The sequence below is a fragment of the Hevea brasiliensis genome, chromosome 18, assembly GCF_030052815.1.
Source record: "Hevea brasiliensis isolate MT/VB/25A 57/8 chromosome 18, ASM3005281v1, whole genome shotgun sequence".
Lineage (NCBI taxonomy): Eukaryota > Viridiplantae > Streptophyta > Magnoliopsida > Malpighiales > Euphorbiaceae > Hevea > Hevea brasiliensis.
Window position 1 is genome coordinate 2,771,388 of NC_079510.1, and position 16,912 is coordinate 2,788,299.

The following is a 16,912-nucleotide window of genomic DNA, read 5'->3' on the forward strand; positions in this document are numbered from 1 at the left end:
TTTAATGTAATAAAATGATAATTATATACGTAATTAATTACACTTTAAGTTTGTCATTACATATAAAAATGAATGTAATTATAATTATTTATTTTAATATTTTTTTATTGTCGATACTATAATAAATCACCCCTACCACGTAATCACATTTACTATTACGTCGCTACCACTACTATTATTACTGTCACTACCATCATTCTTATTCTGTTACTACAATCACTACTATCACTTAAATACTATATCGCCACCACCAATATTATCACCTCTACTTAGCCACCGTAGCCACCGCTACCGCCATCACCACTTGGTAATGGTGATAGTGGTGATAGTGATAATAGTGAAAATATTAATAATTTCATTCAAATAAATTATTATTACTAATTTGATTACATTCTACCTACAAATATATATATATATATATATATATATATATATATATATATATATATATATATATATATAAACAAATATGATATTATAATAATAATTACATTATATTTTTGTTCTTCCAAATAAAGTAATGTATTGCTTAATACATTAAATTATATTATAATTTTGATTCCATTATATAATTAACTATATTTCATTATATTATGTTGCACCTCTATATTTGTATGTGCAAATATACATGCACCGATAACACCAAATAATTTATCACAATCAAAATCTTCAATGTAATAATACCAGGCTTCCTTCATATGGGTCAAGTTTATGATACAACTCTCACGAAGACAAATCTTCACCAATTTACCTATCTTTTCAAGTGAATACCTTCCCTTACAATTTTTGGATTATCCTATCATTTTCTGCTTTACAGGTATTGATTATATGTATTTTAGATTATTATTAATGATTATTATATATAATTCTACAATTCCAAAATTACACAGAATTATATTGATGTATGAAACTCTGAATTATGATAAGTTATATTGATTATATCTAAATCTAACGCAAATCCACTAATTTTCATTCATGATATAGTGTATATTTGATATTATTATTAGAGTTATTAATGAAAAATTATTTTCCTAAATATATTTGTTAAAAAGTATTAAAAATTAAATTTTGTATTATTTTTAAAAAATGAAGTTAACCAGTTTAAATCATAAAAACAGTAAAAAAAAATAATAAAACTGATATAAAAGACCACCGGCTGTTTTTTCCCCCACATTTCTTATCAAAACTTTGTTCGTGGTTTTTTGTGAAAATTTTTTGTTCTCATTCATAATAGTTTAATTGTTGATGCATGTTTAAATTTCGGAAAAACACCTTCAGAAATTTAAGGTAACATAGGTACTTTGCCAATGGCAATAGATCCACAACCGGATACACCAGCCCATAAAACCCAACCAGTAGGCCTTGCTTATCTTGATTCAATGATCAAAAAGATCAAGGAAATGGAAGCTATGCTAGAATCCTTAAAAAGAAAATACGAGCAAAACATTAAGGGTAGCACCCCAAATACACTAGTGATTATACCACCACCTCCACCCTCTGTAACTATGATACCATCCGAAAAGCCAGTTAGAGAAGTGAAATATGGAAATAGTAAAAGCAAGACCAAGAGAGAACATTCAAATGATAAAGAATCGGACTTTGAACAAAGCGCTCTTAGTTAGAAAATCGCTTAGGCAATCAAAAAATTTCAAAAGAGTTCTCACGACGATGACTATCGAATGGGAGACAGTTCACCTTTGAGTGAAGAAATATTGTCAGAAGTTTTTTCATCAAAAAGCAAATTATTAGTCCTAGAAAAATATGATTGGACCTCTGACCTAGAAGCCATTTGGCAAATTTTTGCACAACAATACTTTTACAAAATGTTAATAATTTTATTTTGTGCAGGGTTTTTCCAACGATGCTAATAGGACTTGCCCAAATGTGGTACCAAAGTCTGCCAAGTGGTTCTATAGAAAACTTTGAGCAACTGGCAAGCTCATTCAAACAAAAGTTTGCAAGCTGCATCCCACCCAGGAAATTATCATCTGATCTGAGAAAGATTCGACAAGCAGAAGGAGTCTCTTGGGGAGTACGTATCCATATTCAATGCAGAAGCTATATACTTATGAGGTGATAAAAAAGAGGTCCAGAAATAACAAATTTGTGGATTTCCTAATAAAGAACCCGATAGCGGATTATGAGCAATTAATGGAACAAGCAAAAAAGTACATTAAGTTAGATGATAAAAAAACAACCTTAAAAGAGGAAAGGCGCGCAGCCCAAAGTTCAAAAAGGAGTTATGAAAAAAGATGCAGTGACCGATGAACCTATGGATCAGGCTCTGTAACCTTTCGATGAAATCGGTACAGCTCTTACACACCACTGACAGAATCCAGAGCCCAAGTATTGATGTGGATACAAAAAAATGGCCATAAAAAATGAAGCCAGAAACTGCAAACCAAATAGACAGAAAGAAATACTATTGTTTTCATGATAATCACGTACATACCACAGATAAATGTCAATAGTTGAAAGACGAAATTAAAAGGCTCATTCGGCAAGGAAACGTCAGAAGGTTTGCTAAAATAGAAAGGACGCAAGATAAATTAAAAGACAGGAATCTAGAAAAACACAATAAAGAAGAGCCCATTAGAGTCATTAATGTTATAACAGGAGGATCGGAAGGTCATAAAGATAATGGTAAAAGGAAAGCTGGAGCAGTCAACTCAGAGAATGTATTTTCTGTTGACTCGGAATCCTTCTCCAAAGATCCAATCACCTTTAGACCAAAAGACTATGAAAACATTAAAAAGCCTCATTCTAACCCTCTGGTAATTAATATTTTGTTGAACAGGTGCATGGTGTAAAGAGTTCTCGTTGATACAAGCAATTCAGTCAACCTGATCACACTGGAAGTTTATGAAAGCCTAGGGTTAAAGAGAGCAAATATCACCAAAGTAATGTTCCCTTTGGTCGGACTAGGAGACAAGACCATGACAGTAGCTGGAATCACAAACCTAATAATAATTTTGGGAGACGAAGACCATAAGCATTCCATATATGCAGAGTTTGTAGTAGTGGATATTGCACTTTCCTGTAATGCAATATTGGGATGACCAAGTTTAAACGGTAATAACATTTTGATTAACATGGATTGTTTATGTTTGAAACTTTCAGCCCTAAGTGGAACAGCCATGGTAAAAGGGAGCCAAAAATTAGCTCAAGAATGCTACAACCTGTAACATCCTGAACCTCCGAGTTATGAATAGTATCATTTTTGGTCCGTGACTAGTACTATTCAAAGACACCTTGAGGACCAAAAATAAATAGAAAATTAATTGAGATAGACACAATAAAAATTCAAGTGAATCAAAGACCTAAGGATTTAATGAGTATCAAAAAAAAAAAAAAGAAGGATTATGACCCGATGAGGGGCATTTTGGTCAATTCACTTCAAGAGTTGACTTTTGACCAAAATGTAAATTAAATTAAATAAAAATAAAATATTGAATTATGAAGAAATATTGAGAAAAAAATTAGAGTAAAAGTGAAAAGAAAATAAAAGAGGCAAAAATCTAGAATTTAAATTCCATTTTTTGACCTAATTAAAATTTAAGGGACCAATGGGCTTTGGACAACTCATTAAATGAATTAAAAATGAATAAATAAGTATAAAAGAAGACAAAACCCTCCCTTTCTTTCCCATTTAGTTACCACCTACTCTCTTTCCTTCTCTCTTTCTTTCTTTCTTCTTCTTCCTTCTTTCTCCATTGACACCCATTCTCAAAACTCAATTCCTTGCTTTTCCTCTATGTGTTTTGCATCTAATTGGTAGAGAGCATCAAATTAATATTTGATTTAAAGATTAAAAGCAAGGGGAAACAAGAGATTAGAAGAAAATTGAAGATTTGGGAGTTGGAAGGAAGTCATCAAGAGGTAAGTTCTTTAATGCTCATTTTGTTATACAAACCTTAAATTAAGTTAGATTATGATGAAATTTCATAAGAAAATGAAAAGAAAAATGCATGGAACCTAAACTAGGGTTTTGGCCAAATTAGAGAAAAATTAGGGTTTGATATATTTCAATGAAAATGATGATAAAATCAAGCTTAGTTGAAGTAGTATGCATGATTAGAGCAAAGAAATTGCATGAAATGTGTATAAATTTAATTATGAGAGATTAGGGTTCATGGGAAAATTGGGTTTTGATGCTAGAGAGTGAAATTGGTGTGTGTAGTATTAAATTATGATTATTTGAGGTTTATTTAGTTTGAATTGACATTGGGTTGATGAATGGAAGTAACAAAATGGCAGGATTAGGGAAAATTGCAAACTTTGGTGTTTGAAAATTGTGGATTTTGTGCTAGGAAGTGCCATTGATGTGTCAATGCTAAATTATAGTCATTTTGGGTGAATTAAATGTGAATTGAGGTTAGTTAGAGGGAATAATTGAAGAAATGAAAATTTTAAACCTAGGGCAGAATTTGCACACTGAGTTCAGTGTGTTTGACACCCCATAAATTGAGCTACACAACTCCAATTGGTATGAAACCAATTGGAAATGAAACTTAAGACATAGGGCTAGAATTTTCATGGAGAGACCCCCCCCAGAAACTGCCCAGAAATTGCCTAAACCTTGGCTTGAACTTAGAGACACAATTCTGAAACCTGCAGAATTTGACCATATGAACAGTAAATTTTGCATAGCCATAACTCTCTATAGAAAACTCCGATTTAGGCGATTCTTGAACCAATGGAAACCTAAGACATAGTAGAACATTTCATATGAAGAACTTGAGGCCAAATTATGGACTTAACCCAATCAAATTACTTAGCAAAGTTGAATCACCGAATCTGCAGAATTGCAGATTTATCATATGAACAGTAAAATTTACATGGCCATAACTCTCTCTAGAAAACTCTGATTTAGGCGATTCTTGAACCGATAGAAACCTAAGACATAGTAGAACATTTCATATGAAGAATATTAGAGCAAATTATGGACTTAACTTGATCAAATTGCTTAACGAAGTTGGATTGATAAATCTGCCAGAACTAAATCTGCAGCATGAACAGTAACATGAACAGTAATCTTGTTTTGGGTATAACTTAAGCTACACAACTCTGAATTAGGCGATTCAAAAAGGAAAATAAAGTTAAGACCTAGATGAACAATTTTCATGAAGAACACCTCACCAAATTATGATCGAAACTAGGTAAAAATTAGGTTCAAAGATTGGGACACCAAGCTGTCCAAAACCAAAATTTTCTAAAATTTGCAAAGCTAACTTGGGATGCATTAAACATGCATGTAATGAGTTTTTGGCAGCAATTGAGATTGGTATTAAGGTATTCTATTTTTGTATTTTCAGTAGAAAGAGAAGTTGGAACGGACAAGGAATAGTGAGTAAAAAGAAAGGAGAGCATTGAAGGTTTGTGCACAACTAACCTTTTCTTCTTTTTTAAACTTGTAAATTGCTTGGAATGTGTTAAATTGAATGAGTTTGCTTTGAACAAGTTTACTTTAATTGAAATATGGTTTTTCTTTTGCATTTAAGAAATTTGGGTGTTGCCACCTTTATATGGATATTATGATGAATTTAAATGTGTTTATTGGTTTATAAATGTGATTGTTGAGTGGGAAAATTTTAGAAACTGTTTTGAAACCACAGTTAGCATGACAGTCCCTTTCGGAACTCCCCAGTAGTAACGGTTACTTGGGGTTGATAATTGATATTGATTATGTCTCCCATTAATAAAGGTTAGTGGGGTAAGACTACATGAGTACTCATTAGCTAGCTAGCCCTTCCCTCATTAATAACGGTTAGTGAGGTTGAGATTGCTTTGTCGTGGTGTACAACACGGCACTGATCATGAAATTTTGTGTCATGGCCTAAACTGTGTGTTGATATTGGCAACACTAATGCTTTGTGAATTGTGATTTATGAAGTGTGATTTCTCATTTGCAATGTTATTCTAATAAATGGCTCTTATGGACTTAGAACTATTGTGAAGTTTTCATGCTTAAGAAAAATATGATTTATTATGCTTTGATAAATTGTGTTTTACCTTAAGTTTTAAAGTTATTAGTTGTGCACCACTGAGTGATATACTCAGCGATAGCTTCTTTATGCTGTCGCAGGTAAGGGAAAGGAGAAGGCTGCCTAGTGAGAGACTTGAAAGCAGCATTTTAGTATTGTTTATGGGTATATATTGTAGGTATACTCCTGTAATTTCTTTTTGATGTATTTTGCACCTATATGTATGGATGTACGGACATTGAGCAGTTTGTATTTAAAAGCATTGCATTACTATCACATTTTAAGTTTGTAACTATTTTGTATTTTACTTTGAGACTTATGAAAATGTAACTTTTGCAATATTTAGTCTATCATTATTTCCAATGAATATTTACATGTAATTTTAACTATTCTCATGCAGTTTTCAGCAAAAGAATTGATAAGATAAAAAGCTATGATTTTTTTTAAAATCCTTTGTAGCATAACTAATGGGTTATCGGTAGGTGGAGTTCGGTAATTCCTTAGGTATGCTACGGGAACATGTCATGCTTTACCAGGGATAAGGTGTGACACAATTGATCTATAAAAGTAGTGGACAAGGTCACACTGCCAATCGATCTCATAGAAAAGCCAAAAAGTGGCACCTTTCCAGAACCAGTAGATCATATCAAAGAGGTCGAGCTCTATATAGGAAAGAAGATCGAGATTAGCACCGCACTATAAGGTCCAAACAGGGACGAGCTCATCAAAACACTAGTTGAGAGATTGTCCACCTTTACTTGGAGTTCTAAAAAAGTGCCAGGAATAGACCCTACATTCATGGTTCATAGCCTCAACGTTGATCCAAACACCAAGCCAGTATAACAAAAGACAAGAAAATTTGTGGCAGATAAATAACAGATCATTACAGAAGAAGTCTAAAAATTATTAAAAGCAGGTCTCATAAAGAAGGTCAAATACCTAACATGGCTAGCGAATATGGTCATAGTCAAAAAGTAGAATGGCAAATGGAAGATGTGCGTCAATTTCACCAACCTCAATAGAACGTGCACAAAATACCATTATGCTCTACTAATAATTGACAAGCTAGTCGACTCCACAGCTAGAAATTCAGTATGCTCCCTAGTAGATGCCATATCTAGGTACCATCAAATAAAAATGGATCCAGAAGATAAGGAAAAGATAACATTAATTACAGATATGGGAGTTTTTTATTATAAGCTAATTCCTTTTGGTTTAAAAAATGCAGGTGAAACTTATCAAAGGTTAGTGAGCAAAATCTTTGAAAAGCTAACTGGCAAAACGATAGAGGTGTACGTGGACGACATGATCATAAAGAGCAAAAATTTGGAAGATCGCCCAAAAAACATTGCAAAGGCATTCAACATATTTGATAAAGTTGGAATGAAATTGAACCCAGAAAAATGCATGTTCAGAGTCAAAGCAAGAAAGTTCTTAGGTTTTTAATCTCAGAAAAAGGAATAGAAGCCAACCCTAAAAAGAATTAGAGCCATTATGGAGATAAAACCACCAAGAATCATCAAAGAAATTCAAAGATTGAATGGGAGAATAACAGCTCTTGGACATTTTATGTCAAACTCAGCAACGAAATGTCTACCATTCTACAAAGCACTCAAAGCAAGAAAAAACTTCAAATGGGGAGAGGAATGTCAGGTAGCATTCGATGAACTACAAAATTTTTTAATGAACCCTCCTTTACTGGACTTGCCTAGACAAGACTGTCACAAGGGTTTTGCGATCGCCAGACAATTCTCACCGAAGTGGAAAAAGTGAGGAGTCGCCACTTTAATTTTAAGGAAAATTAAAAAAAAAATCATTTGTAAAAGTGAAGTTTATAGAAACCACTTCTAAGACAGAGATTCTAGGTTCGAGGTCCATGCACGGGTGGGAAAGGTGTTAGGCACCCTGCCTCGTCCCTCAATGAGGGCAAGTAGGTTTAACGATGCGCTCTTTATAATTTAAGATTGATAATTTTGGGGTTAGAATTATGATGTTGGTCCCTGTTATTTGATACAAGAAACATTTGATATTTCACCATTTTGGGTTACCCAAGAACATGAGTATATGAGATGACCCTACAGTGAATTGATATTGTGTTTGTTTAATTTGTTATGTATTTGTTAAGTTCCTCCCCCCTCAAATTAGGACTCTAATTCCGAAGAGGTGTTATTTGGTCCCTAAAGATTCATAACGAGTGAGGAGGACTCTCGGCTCACACATTATGTAACTCATCATTGGTATTCAAATAACTGAGGATGCAGTGTGTGTAACGGATATACAAGAACCCACATGGGTATAGATTTTCATTCTTTTTAATTAGGACTCTAATTCAAAAGGGATGTATTAATTAAAACCTAGAGAATTCCCTTCGTTAATGAGGACTCTCAGTTAATAAAGGGAGGTCTCATCATCGGCATAATTATCCATAAGATCTTTACCTATATCGTTTCCTATTAAACTGTTTAATATGACATTTTATTTAGCTAAGCCGAACTGAAGGGAGGACTCTCCCTTAGTAATATGAGGACCTTGAGACGGACTCTCCATCAGGTCTCAATATAAGATTTGGGGTTCTTGGAAGGACTCTCCCGCAAACCAATTATCAGAACATGAGATAAATTTTATAAAAAAAATATCGGGATTATCAAGGAAATGACCCTCTCCTGATCTCCCCAATTTTATACAAAATAGGTTTATTAGATGTATAACTATGGGAATCCAAGAAAGGACTCTCTCACGATCTCTTTATTTTAATACTGGAGACTTTTAAAACCCGTGGGAATATCAGAAAAGGACTCTCCCTCGATCTCCCTTATTTTTTACAAAACGATTTTTATAAGATGTATAACTATGAGAATCCAAGAAAGGACTCTCTCCCGATCCGTTTATTTTAACATCGGATAATTTCTATAAAATATTAACTACTGGAATTCTGGGAAAGGACTCTCTTCCGATCTTTCTAATTTAATACTGGAGAATTTTAGGAGCTACGAGAATTTCAGAAAAGGACTCTCTCCCGATCCCTCGATTTTACATCGAATAGTTTTTGAAGACTACCGGAATCTCAGGAAAGGACTCTCTTCTGATCCCTCTATTTTAAAAAGTAAGTTAAAAAGTTGTGGATGTTGAGCCGAACTCTTTATCGATCCCTTTCTAGAGAGTCGGAGTAGTGTATCGTGATCTTAATTTCTCGATCTCTTTATTATCCAAACTCTCTTGATTTCCGATCTCATAACTTATGGTTTGAGCTCGCCTCGGTTTCTAATTTCATAACTTATTTGCATAAGCCTGTCTCGATTTCTGATCTCATAATTTATTTGCATGAGCTTGTTTTGATTTTTGGTCTCCCATTAATAACCCAAGCCCTTTTACATCTACCCGAACTACATCTATTTACCCCGATTATTTTCCCCTTTAACCAGATCGGAACTCTCAATGTCATCACTTCCATCCATACTCTATACAGTACTTACAAAATCCCTGTAACTTTTATATCACCCAAACTTTTATTCTCGTATTAAAAAAAGAAGATGAAAATAAGGATAAAGATAAAAATAAAATTCTTTGGGGTGACGCAGATGCCACAATAGAAAGCCGATGGTGATATTTGTGAGATAAGTTAAACTGATGCTATCCTATGCTGAAAGTTTGGTATGACATGGTGTCCTAAAAGTTCTTACATCATGAACACAAGTTAGCTATATCTAGAGAAGGATAGGTTGAAACGCTTACCTGTGGAGAACTGAAGTTATGGGAAAGCCAATATTGATATACTGCAAAGCTAGAACTGCCAAAACTGAGGTGACAAAATGACTTGAGTTATTGAAGATGGTGAAAATAAGGTCTTGATAGTGAACTGAGATTGGGCCTTCGAGATAGCGCGCGAGTACTGAATATATGGAATTGCTATATTAGTAGCTTTTGGTAATAAGATCCTTTAGAAAACTTATTTCTAAAGTCTCCAGAAAACTTAAGAGCTTCCAAATGAAAGCAACAAGGCTACAGCAATGTTTAAATTCAGAGTTTTCTCTCAGTACCACAATCCCTCCCCCTTCTACAGTATTGCATACAGGTATTTATAGGAAACAAGGGATTCAAATGAAGGTTCAGGATTTCAGTAAGATGAGGTGGAGAGTCTGGATTCAAAAGGACATAATCTGATGTCTTGGAATAAAAAAGAATCAAAATCTAAGGGTGGGATTTATTTCAGAATTTCTATCCTTCATTCTCTAATCCAATGGTCAGGGGTCTTACCTTACAAAATAGATCCAAGGGCCAGAAATGAAAAGTGCTGAATTGGTTATTCTCTTTTAATCCAAAGGTCCTAAACTCATCCTTACAAGTGTGATCAATGGTGTAAATTGAGATGTACTGGGATGCTTTAACCGTTTAAGATCTGATGGTGAGGAGTTTGTCCTTACAAATGGGATGGATGGTGGGGATTAGATTTTACCCCAAATGCTTTAACCAACTTCGGATCTGACTGTAGGGGAATTAGTCTTATGGAATAAGGGTCATGATTGAAAGTGATTCGATTCTCTAAGCCTTCCGATCTCTATTGGTCATTCCTTGGTCCACCCGATCTTTCATCATGGCCGTTGGTTCTGAGACCTCTTATTTCGATCTCTTAATCCAACTTTTTCCACGTTAGATCTCTTCTTGCTTCCCGATCTCTTTTCATCTCTTCTTTGTATGCGACCTGTGTTGTCGAACTCTTAATAAGGAAGCATTAAATTCTTTAATTAATGATGAGCCGCTTTGAGTTTTGCATGCATTAAATGCTAAGGCCCTATATATATGTGAGAGGGAATTCTGTCATTCTCACACCCACACTCTTCCTTCTTCGGTGAGTTTTCGATGTGCTCATTTTCTGATCCTTACTTTTTCGGTGAGAATTCTCATCATGACAATCGCCTTGATCTTTTTTCGATAGCCTTTTTTGCCCATCGCCTTAAAATGGACAATGCCGGCAACCGGAGAACTACGAGAGCGTCATCTGATGATGGCGAGGGAACCGGACTAATTGACTGATCAGGATCCAAAATGACTATCGGTCTAGCTTTTAATCGACTTGCCGGTCTGAGCCACAGACTGATCTCAGGCAAAGGGACTGTTAATTTCAATCTTAATGTCGGTGACTGCCTCTTGAAGTTCATTTAGCACCTAACCAACTCAGGGGTCCCGAGGGTAGCTCGGTTATGGTCGATGACATCGACGATGACACTAAGCTTCCTGTAGTCTTTACCATAGTTGATAAGAGCTACCCTCCTGATCTCCATGTATCTCTTGAATGGCATCTTGAGATCAGGAGAAGCTCGAACTGTGGGAGCGAGATAGGTAGAATATAGGGTAGAGTAAGGAATATTTGTAATCATTGATCTTGAGAGATCACCCAAATGATGTAACCTGATCTTTAGGAAAATGAAATGTACTTTTACTTATTAAAATTGACTTCATTTATTCTACTTTTATTTTATCATTGCATTGATTATTTTTTCGATCTTTAATAACTGTGTCTGATCTAATCCCTAATCGAGCCCAAATTCCACCGATCTCTTCCATCCGAATCTCGTTGCTACAAGCTTTACGGTCAATTTTCGCAACCGACCTTACCTATGCGAACTCCTCCCTATGCTTTTGGAATTTTGCTTTGACGTGAAACTGAAATGACTGGATTTTTCGCTAATCGATGAGTCACCTAGGGCCTCGCGAGCATTTAATGCTCGGACTAATATAAATAGGAAGGGGGGGCGTAGCCATTTGCACACTTATGCTATTTTCTATTTTTCCAATTAATCCGACGCTCTCTCTCAGTTTCTACATTTTTCAGCTCCGATTTATACTTTAGTAAGGGTCTTGATCTTTTTCCGATCAAATTTGTCATTATTGTTCGAAAATGAGTGGCATCGAAGGTTAAAGAGTTGCGAGCCCCTCTTCCGTTCACTTTTCATGGACCTCGAAAGAAGACGATGTGACTGGGCCAAATGGTTGATCTGAACCCTTAATGGACATCATCTCGATCTCTAGTCAACTAGCCGGGTCGAAACAAGCACAAGCTTCGACCACGAGGAAAGAAAATCTACTTGTGGATGAACTGTCGTCGGTACTCGAGGAAGCCAAACTCCAATCCATTAGCCAAGAATATAACCTCTGGATTGACTCCTTCAAGCTAATTAGATGCCATGAGGGTCTTCGAGCCCATTACTTCTTTGACGAAACCGATCGGATCATGGTGTATAAAAAGCAATTAAAAGCCGGGCTTCGGTTTCCCTTGGATGAATTTTATAAAGATGTTCTGAATTTCCACCGAGTCAGTGTAGCTCAAGTGCACCCAAATTCTTGGCGGACTATGGTGGCCTTCAGAGGTCTTTGCCAGGTTAAGGGACTTGAGCCCACAGTGAAGGTTTTTGATGAACTACACAGGCTTGCTTGGCGAAAAGATGATGAATATTGGTTTTTCCAAGCCAAGCCGAACTGCAGGCTTTTCACCGATCTCCCTTCCTCGCTAAAGAACTGGAAAGATCGATTTTTCATACTAAGGAGTAAAGATCCTAATGGCTTCGAGGGCATCTCACGTAACTAGAATTATTTGGTCCCCAAAGCACCAAAGAAGATCACTCTGAATAATGACGAGGATACCATGGTGAAGGAACTGAAGAACTAGGCGATCACTCATAAATATTCATGTTCAGAAGTAATTATGGCTGAACTAAAATGGTGGATGATGCGAGTGATTGCCCGCAAAGACTACCAACTACAACTCTTTGACCTTGGCCCTGGTAAAACATGAACCTTAGGTCTTCAAGTCTTAGCGAACTCACTAACTTATTTTACGTGCAGGTATAGATGGGGGCGAATCCACTAAGGAGAGTCGCAAGCAGAAAAGGAAGCTCGCTCGAAAAGTGTTGGAGATGAAAAAGGCCGCTACTACTACTCAGAGATAGGCCGTGGTGGAAGTGCAGAGCTCTCCATTTCGACCTCAAGAATGGCCAACTTCAGAGGTAGAGGTCATCACATTGGAGCCTCCTATTCACCCCACTGCACCTCCTCCTCCACCTCTGGTCTCTTCAAATGCAGAGGGTGGTCATTCTGGGCCAGTCATCTTGGCCCGCTCGACTGCTTTCCTGGGTCACTCAGGTCCTACTTCAATCGTTGGAGAGGAACTGCTGAGTTCAGGGAAATCCTGATCTGGCTAAGGTCTTAGGCGCTTCAATCTGCTTCCAAGAAGATTGGACTCGGATGGCCCAAGATAGCATCGATAATCTCCTGACTCAGATAATGAGTTTGGGCCTGGAGGCGGTTGCAAACCAGTAAGTGATCAGAGAGAAAGCCCATCTCTTAAGGAGGGAGATCATTAAAGCGGTCCAGGATGCAGCAGCTGCAAAGACTCAGCTCTTGGTGGCCAATGATCAGATCACTGACTTAAAAGGCCAGGTGAGGTCTTATAAGGAAAGGGTAGCTCAACTGAAGCGGGAACTTGAAGACTCTCAGGCCTGCCGAGCTGCCGATCTGGCTCAATTTTCCAACGAGATCAAGGCCAAGGAGGAAGAGACTCTGGTGAAAGAGATCGGCACTTATGTGAATGCCCACAGCGATCTCTTAGCCGAGCTGGTGAAGTGTTACCCTGAAGAAGACTACACCTAGCTGGAGAAGCTCGCCCCGGGAGTTAAGGCCAAGAGTGAAGAGGAGCAAGAGAGAGAGGAGGAGGAGAACATTGAAAATGTAACTAAAGAGTAGGCTAAGGAAGACCTTTCTGCTGAATGACTTGTATATTTATTTCTTGAAATGAATTTTAGAGTTTTTTTTTATGATCAATTCTTAATGAGATCGGAAAATATGAGTATTGAATCAACTCCCACTTGATCAGCTAAGCTCGAACACAGAACCTAAGATTGGTTATTAATCATGAAACATAACCGCTTAAAGGGATCGGATAATATAAATCGCGAGTGCGAGAACAAAAAGCCTTGTGACTGAAAATCGATTAAAACTTGGAAACACATAAAAATGATTTGAGATAAGGTCCTAGCCTGAATTTGTTAAGTTCGGGATCACTTATTTGGAGTTCGGTTAAAACATTAACTTGGTTAAATACTTGAACAATTCGAGTGAGACACCTAATCACCAAACGCCCCAGAATTGGAATCTTGAACATCAAGAGATCAAAAAATGAAAATATAAAATCAGATGGTTTGAAGATTAACCCAGACAGGTCGGATAGACGAAGAGATTGGAAAACACTTGGTTTAAGCGTACATGAATCAAATAAATTAGGAATTTATTATTTATTTGGGAGGTTACCGATTCAGAGAAAATGACCTGGGGTCAGGTAACTGGTTGAGATCAGATAAACACCTACAAGGGAGATCGACTGAATTGCAATTCTTAATTACACGAGCTATGACTTTGAAGATCGGCTAAAATATGGTGTCTACAAAGGCGAGATCTTGTATCTTTATCATGCAGTAACAAAGGAGGTTGTAAAGCTCAGTTCTAGTGAGAGAGGAAGACGAACAGCAAAGGCCAATTTACTATACAAGCCAAGTCTTGAAAGGAGCCAAACTCAACTATCCGACCTTGGATAAATTAGCATTTGCCATTTTTTCAACAACCACAAAGTTAAGACCATACTTTGATTCCCACACCATTAAAGTGCACACAAACTACCCCTTAAGGAAGATCTTATAGAGGCTAAACATGTCAGGTCACTTATCCATTTGGTCAATAATATTGGGTGCCTATGATATCAGGTATGTTCCTCGAACAGCCCTAAAGGCATAGGTCCTTGCCAATTTTATTGCTAAACTCACACCACTGTCGAAAGTAGAGACAGAATATAAAGCGACATGGAGCTTTTGGGTCGATGAAGTAGTAGGTACCAACAGATCAGGAATTGGGATCATTTTGGAGGGCCCTCAAGGCATAAGACCAAAGTATGCCACATGGCTGAGCTTCTAAACTACAAACAACATGGCCGAGTATGAGGCTCTATTGATCCCCCTACGTATCATCAAGGAGCTAAAAACCCCTAATGTTACTATATATTCTGACTCTCAGTTGGTAGTAAATCAGTGTTGGGGTAACTTCCAAGTGGGAGATCCGAACCTGGGGAAATACGAAGCCAAAATACAATAGTTAATAACTCAAATCCAATCTAACCTTGAAGATGTCACAATCGTGTAAAAACCCAAAGGCAAAAACTGTGACGTTGATGCCCTAGCCAAATAGCTACAGCAGGGGAGCAACACCTATCTCAGCCAATCCACCTCGAGGAAATAAGTCAACCAAAAATTAACCAAAAAGAGATCCTCCCAATCGACATCAGTTCAACATGGATGTCCCTAATTTTCAATTATCTTGAGTATGGAACATTACCCGACAAGCCTTTAAAGGCAAAGAAAGTGGTACAATAGTCATCAAGTTATAGTGTTCTCAATGAACAGCTCTACAAGAAGTCTTTCACACAGCCATGGTTAAAATACATCTCGCTCGAAGAAGGAGTAGAGGTCCTAATAGACATTCATGAGGGACTGTGTGAAATTCATGAAAGAGCTCGAACAATCGCTAAAAAAGCATTCCGACAAGGATACTTCTAGCCTACAGCAATAGACGATGCTAAAAATTTAGTTTAGTAATGCAGAAAATGCTACGAGCATGGTTTCTTCCCTCGAACCCCCATAGAAAATCTGATAGCAATCAGAAGTCCTTGGCCATTCTACCAATGGGGAATCAATGTACTCAGACCATTCCTAAAAGTTTTTAGATCTAGGCAGTATGTAATCATTGCCATAGACCACTTCACTAAATGGCCCGAAGCAGAAGCAACGCAACTCATCACTGTCGACAAGGCTATATCTTTTATCAAAAAAATATCTTTTGCCACAGTGGCATCCCTAAAGTCATCAACACGAACAATGAAACTCAGTTCGAAGAACACAAATTTAGAGTATTTTGAGCAAAATGAGGAATCGATATCAGATTTGCTTCAACATATCATTCGTAGTCCAACGGCATGATAGAGGTCACCAACCGAACCATCCTAAGTGGGCTAAAAAGAAGACTAGATAAAGTAAAAGGATGATGGCCAAAAGAGCTCCCATTTGTACTATGGGCATTCCGAACAACTCCCAGATTAGCAACTGGTGAAACCCCCTTTTCCCTAACATATGACTCAGAGGCAGTAATCCCCGCAGAGATCAGCATCTTAAGCTCCTGAACAGAGAATCCAGAAGCAGCGATGAACAATGAAGACCTCAGATTCAATCTTGATCAAGTAGAAACAATAAGAGACTGAGCTTTCATTAGAATGGCAAATATTATTAGAGAATGACAAGCATGTATAACCAGAAGGTGAAAATATATCCTTTTCCGTTGGCGATCTAGTTATGAAAAGACTAGATATTTCGGGAGGTATAGCAAGAGCAAGAAAACTAGGAAGCAATTGGGAAGGTCCATATGTAATTGCGAAAGTAATCTGTCCTGGAGCTTATAAGATCACCTACTCGAGTGGGAGCAAACTCCCATGGATATGGAATGTTTGCAACTTGAAAAAATATTATTAATAATGAGATGAGTTCAAATTCAATCTTCAAGAAACATTATCTGATCTCTAAAGAAACATCCAATCTTCACTCATCATCATTGATCTCTAAGGATCTAAGGCACAAAGACCTCATTCAAGGCGTAAAGACCTCATTCGAGGCACAAAGACCTCGTCCAAGGTGCAAAAACCTCGTCTGAGGTGCCAAAACCTCATCCGACGCACAAAAACCTCATTTGAGGCAAAAAAAACCTTGTCTAAGGCACCAAGACCTCATCTGAGGCACCATGACCTCATCTGAGGCATAAATGCCTCGTCCAAGGCACCAAGACCTCATCTGAGGCATAAATCTTTTCCGAGACACAAACCTCATCCAAGAAACCAAAAT

General features: G+C 36.9%; 1 protein-coding gene across 1 annotated transcript; it reads right to left on the reverse strand.

Moving 5' to 3' along the window:
• Nucleotides 1–10,885: 10,885 nt before the first annotated feature.
• Nucleotides 10,886–11,359, reverse strand: LOC131176078 (probable 60S ribosomal protein L14). The gene is made up of 2 exons (XM_058141193.1): nt 11,157–11,359; nt 10,886–11,075 (listed from the first exon to the last, which is right to left on the reverse strand). Exons 1-2 carry the CDS (start codon nt 11,357–11,359, stop codon nt 10,886–10,888), a joined length of 393 nt encoding a protein of 130 aa, XP_057997176.1.
• Nucleotides 11,360–16,912: the final 5,553 nt, after the last annotated feature.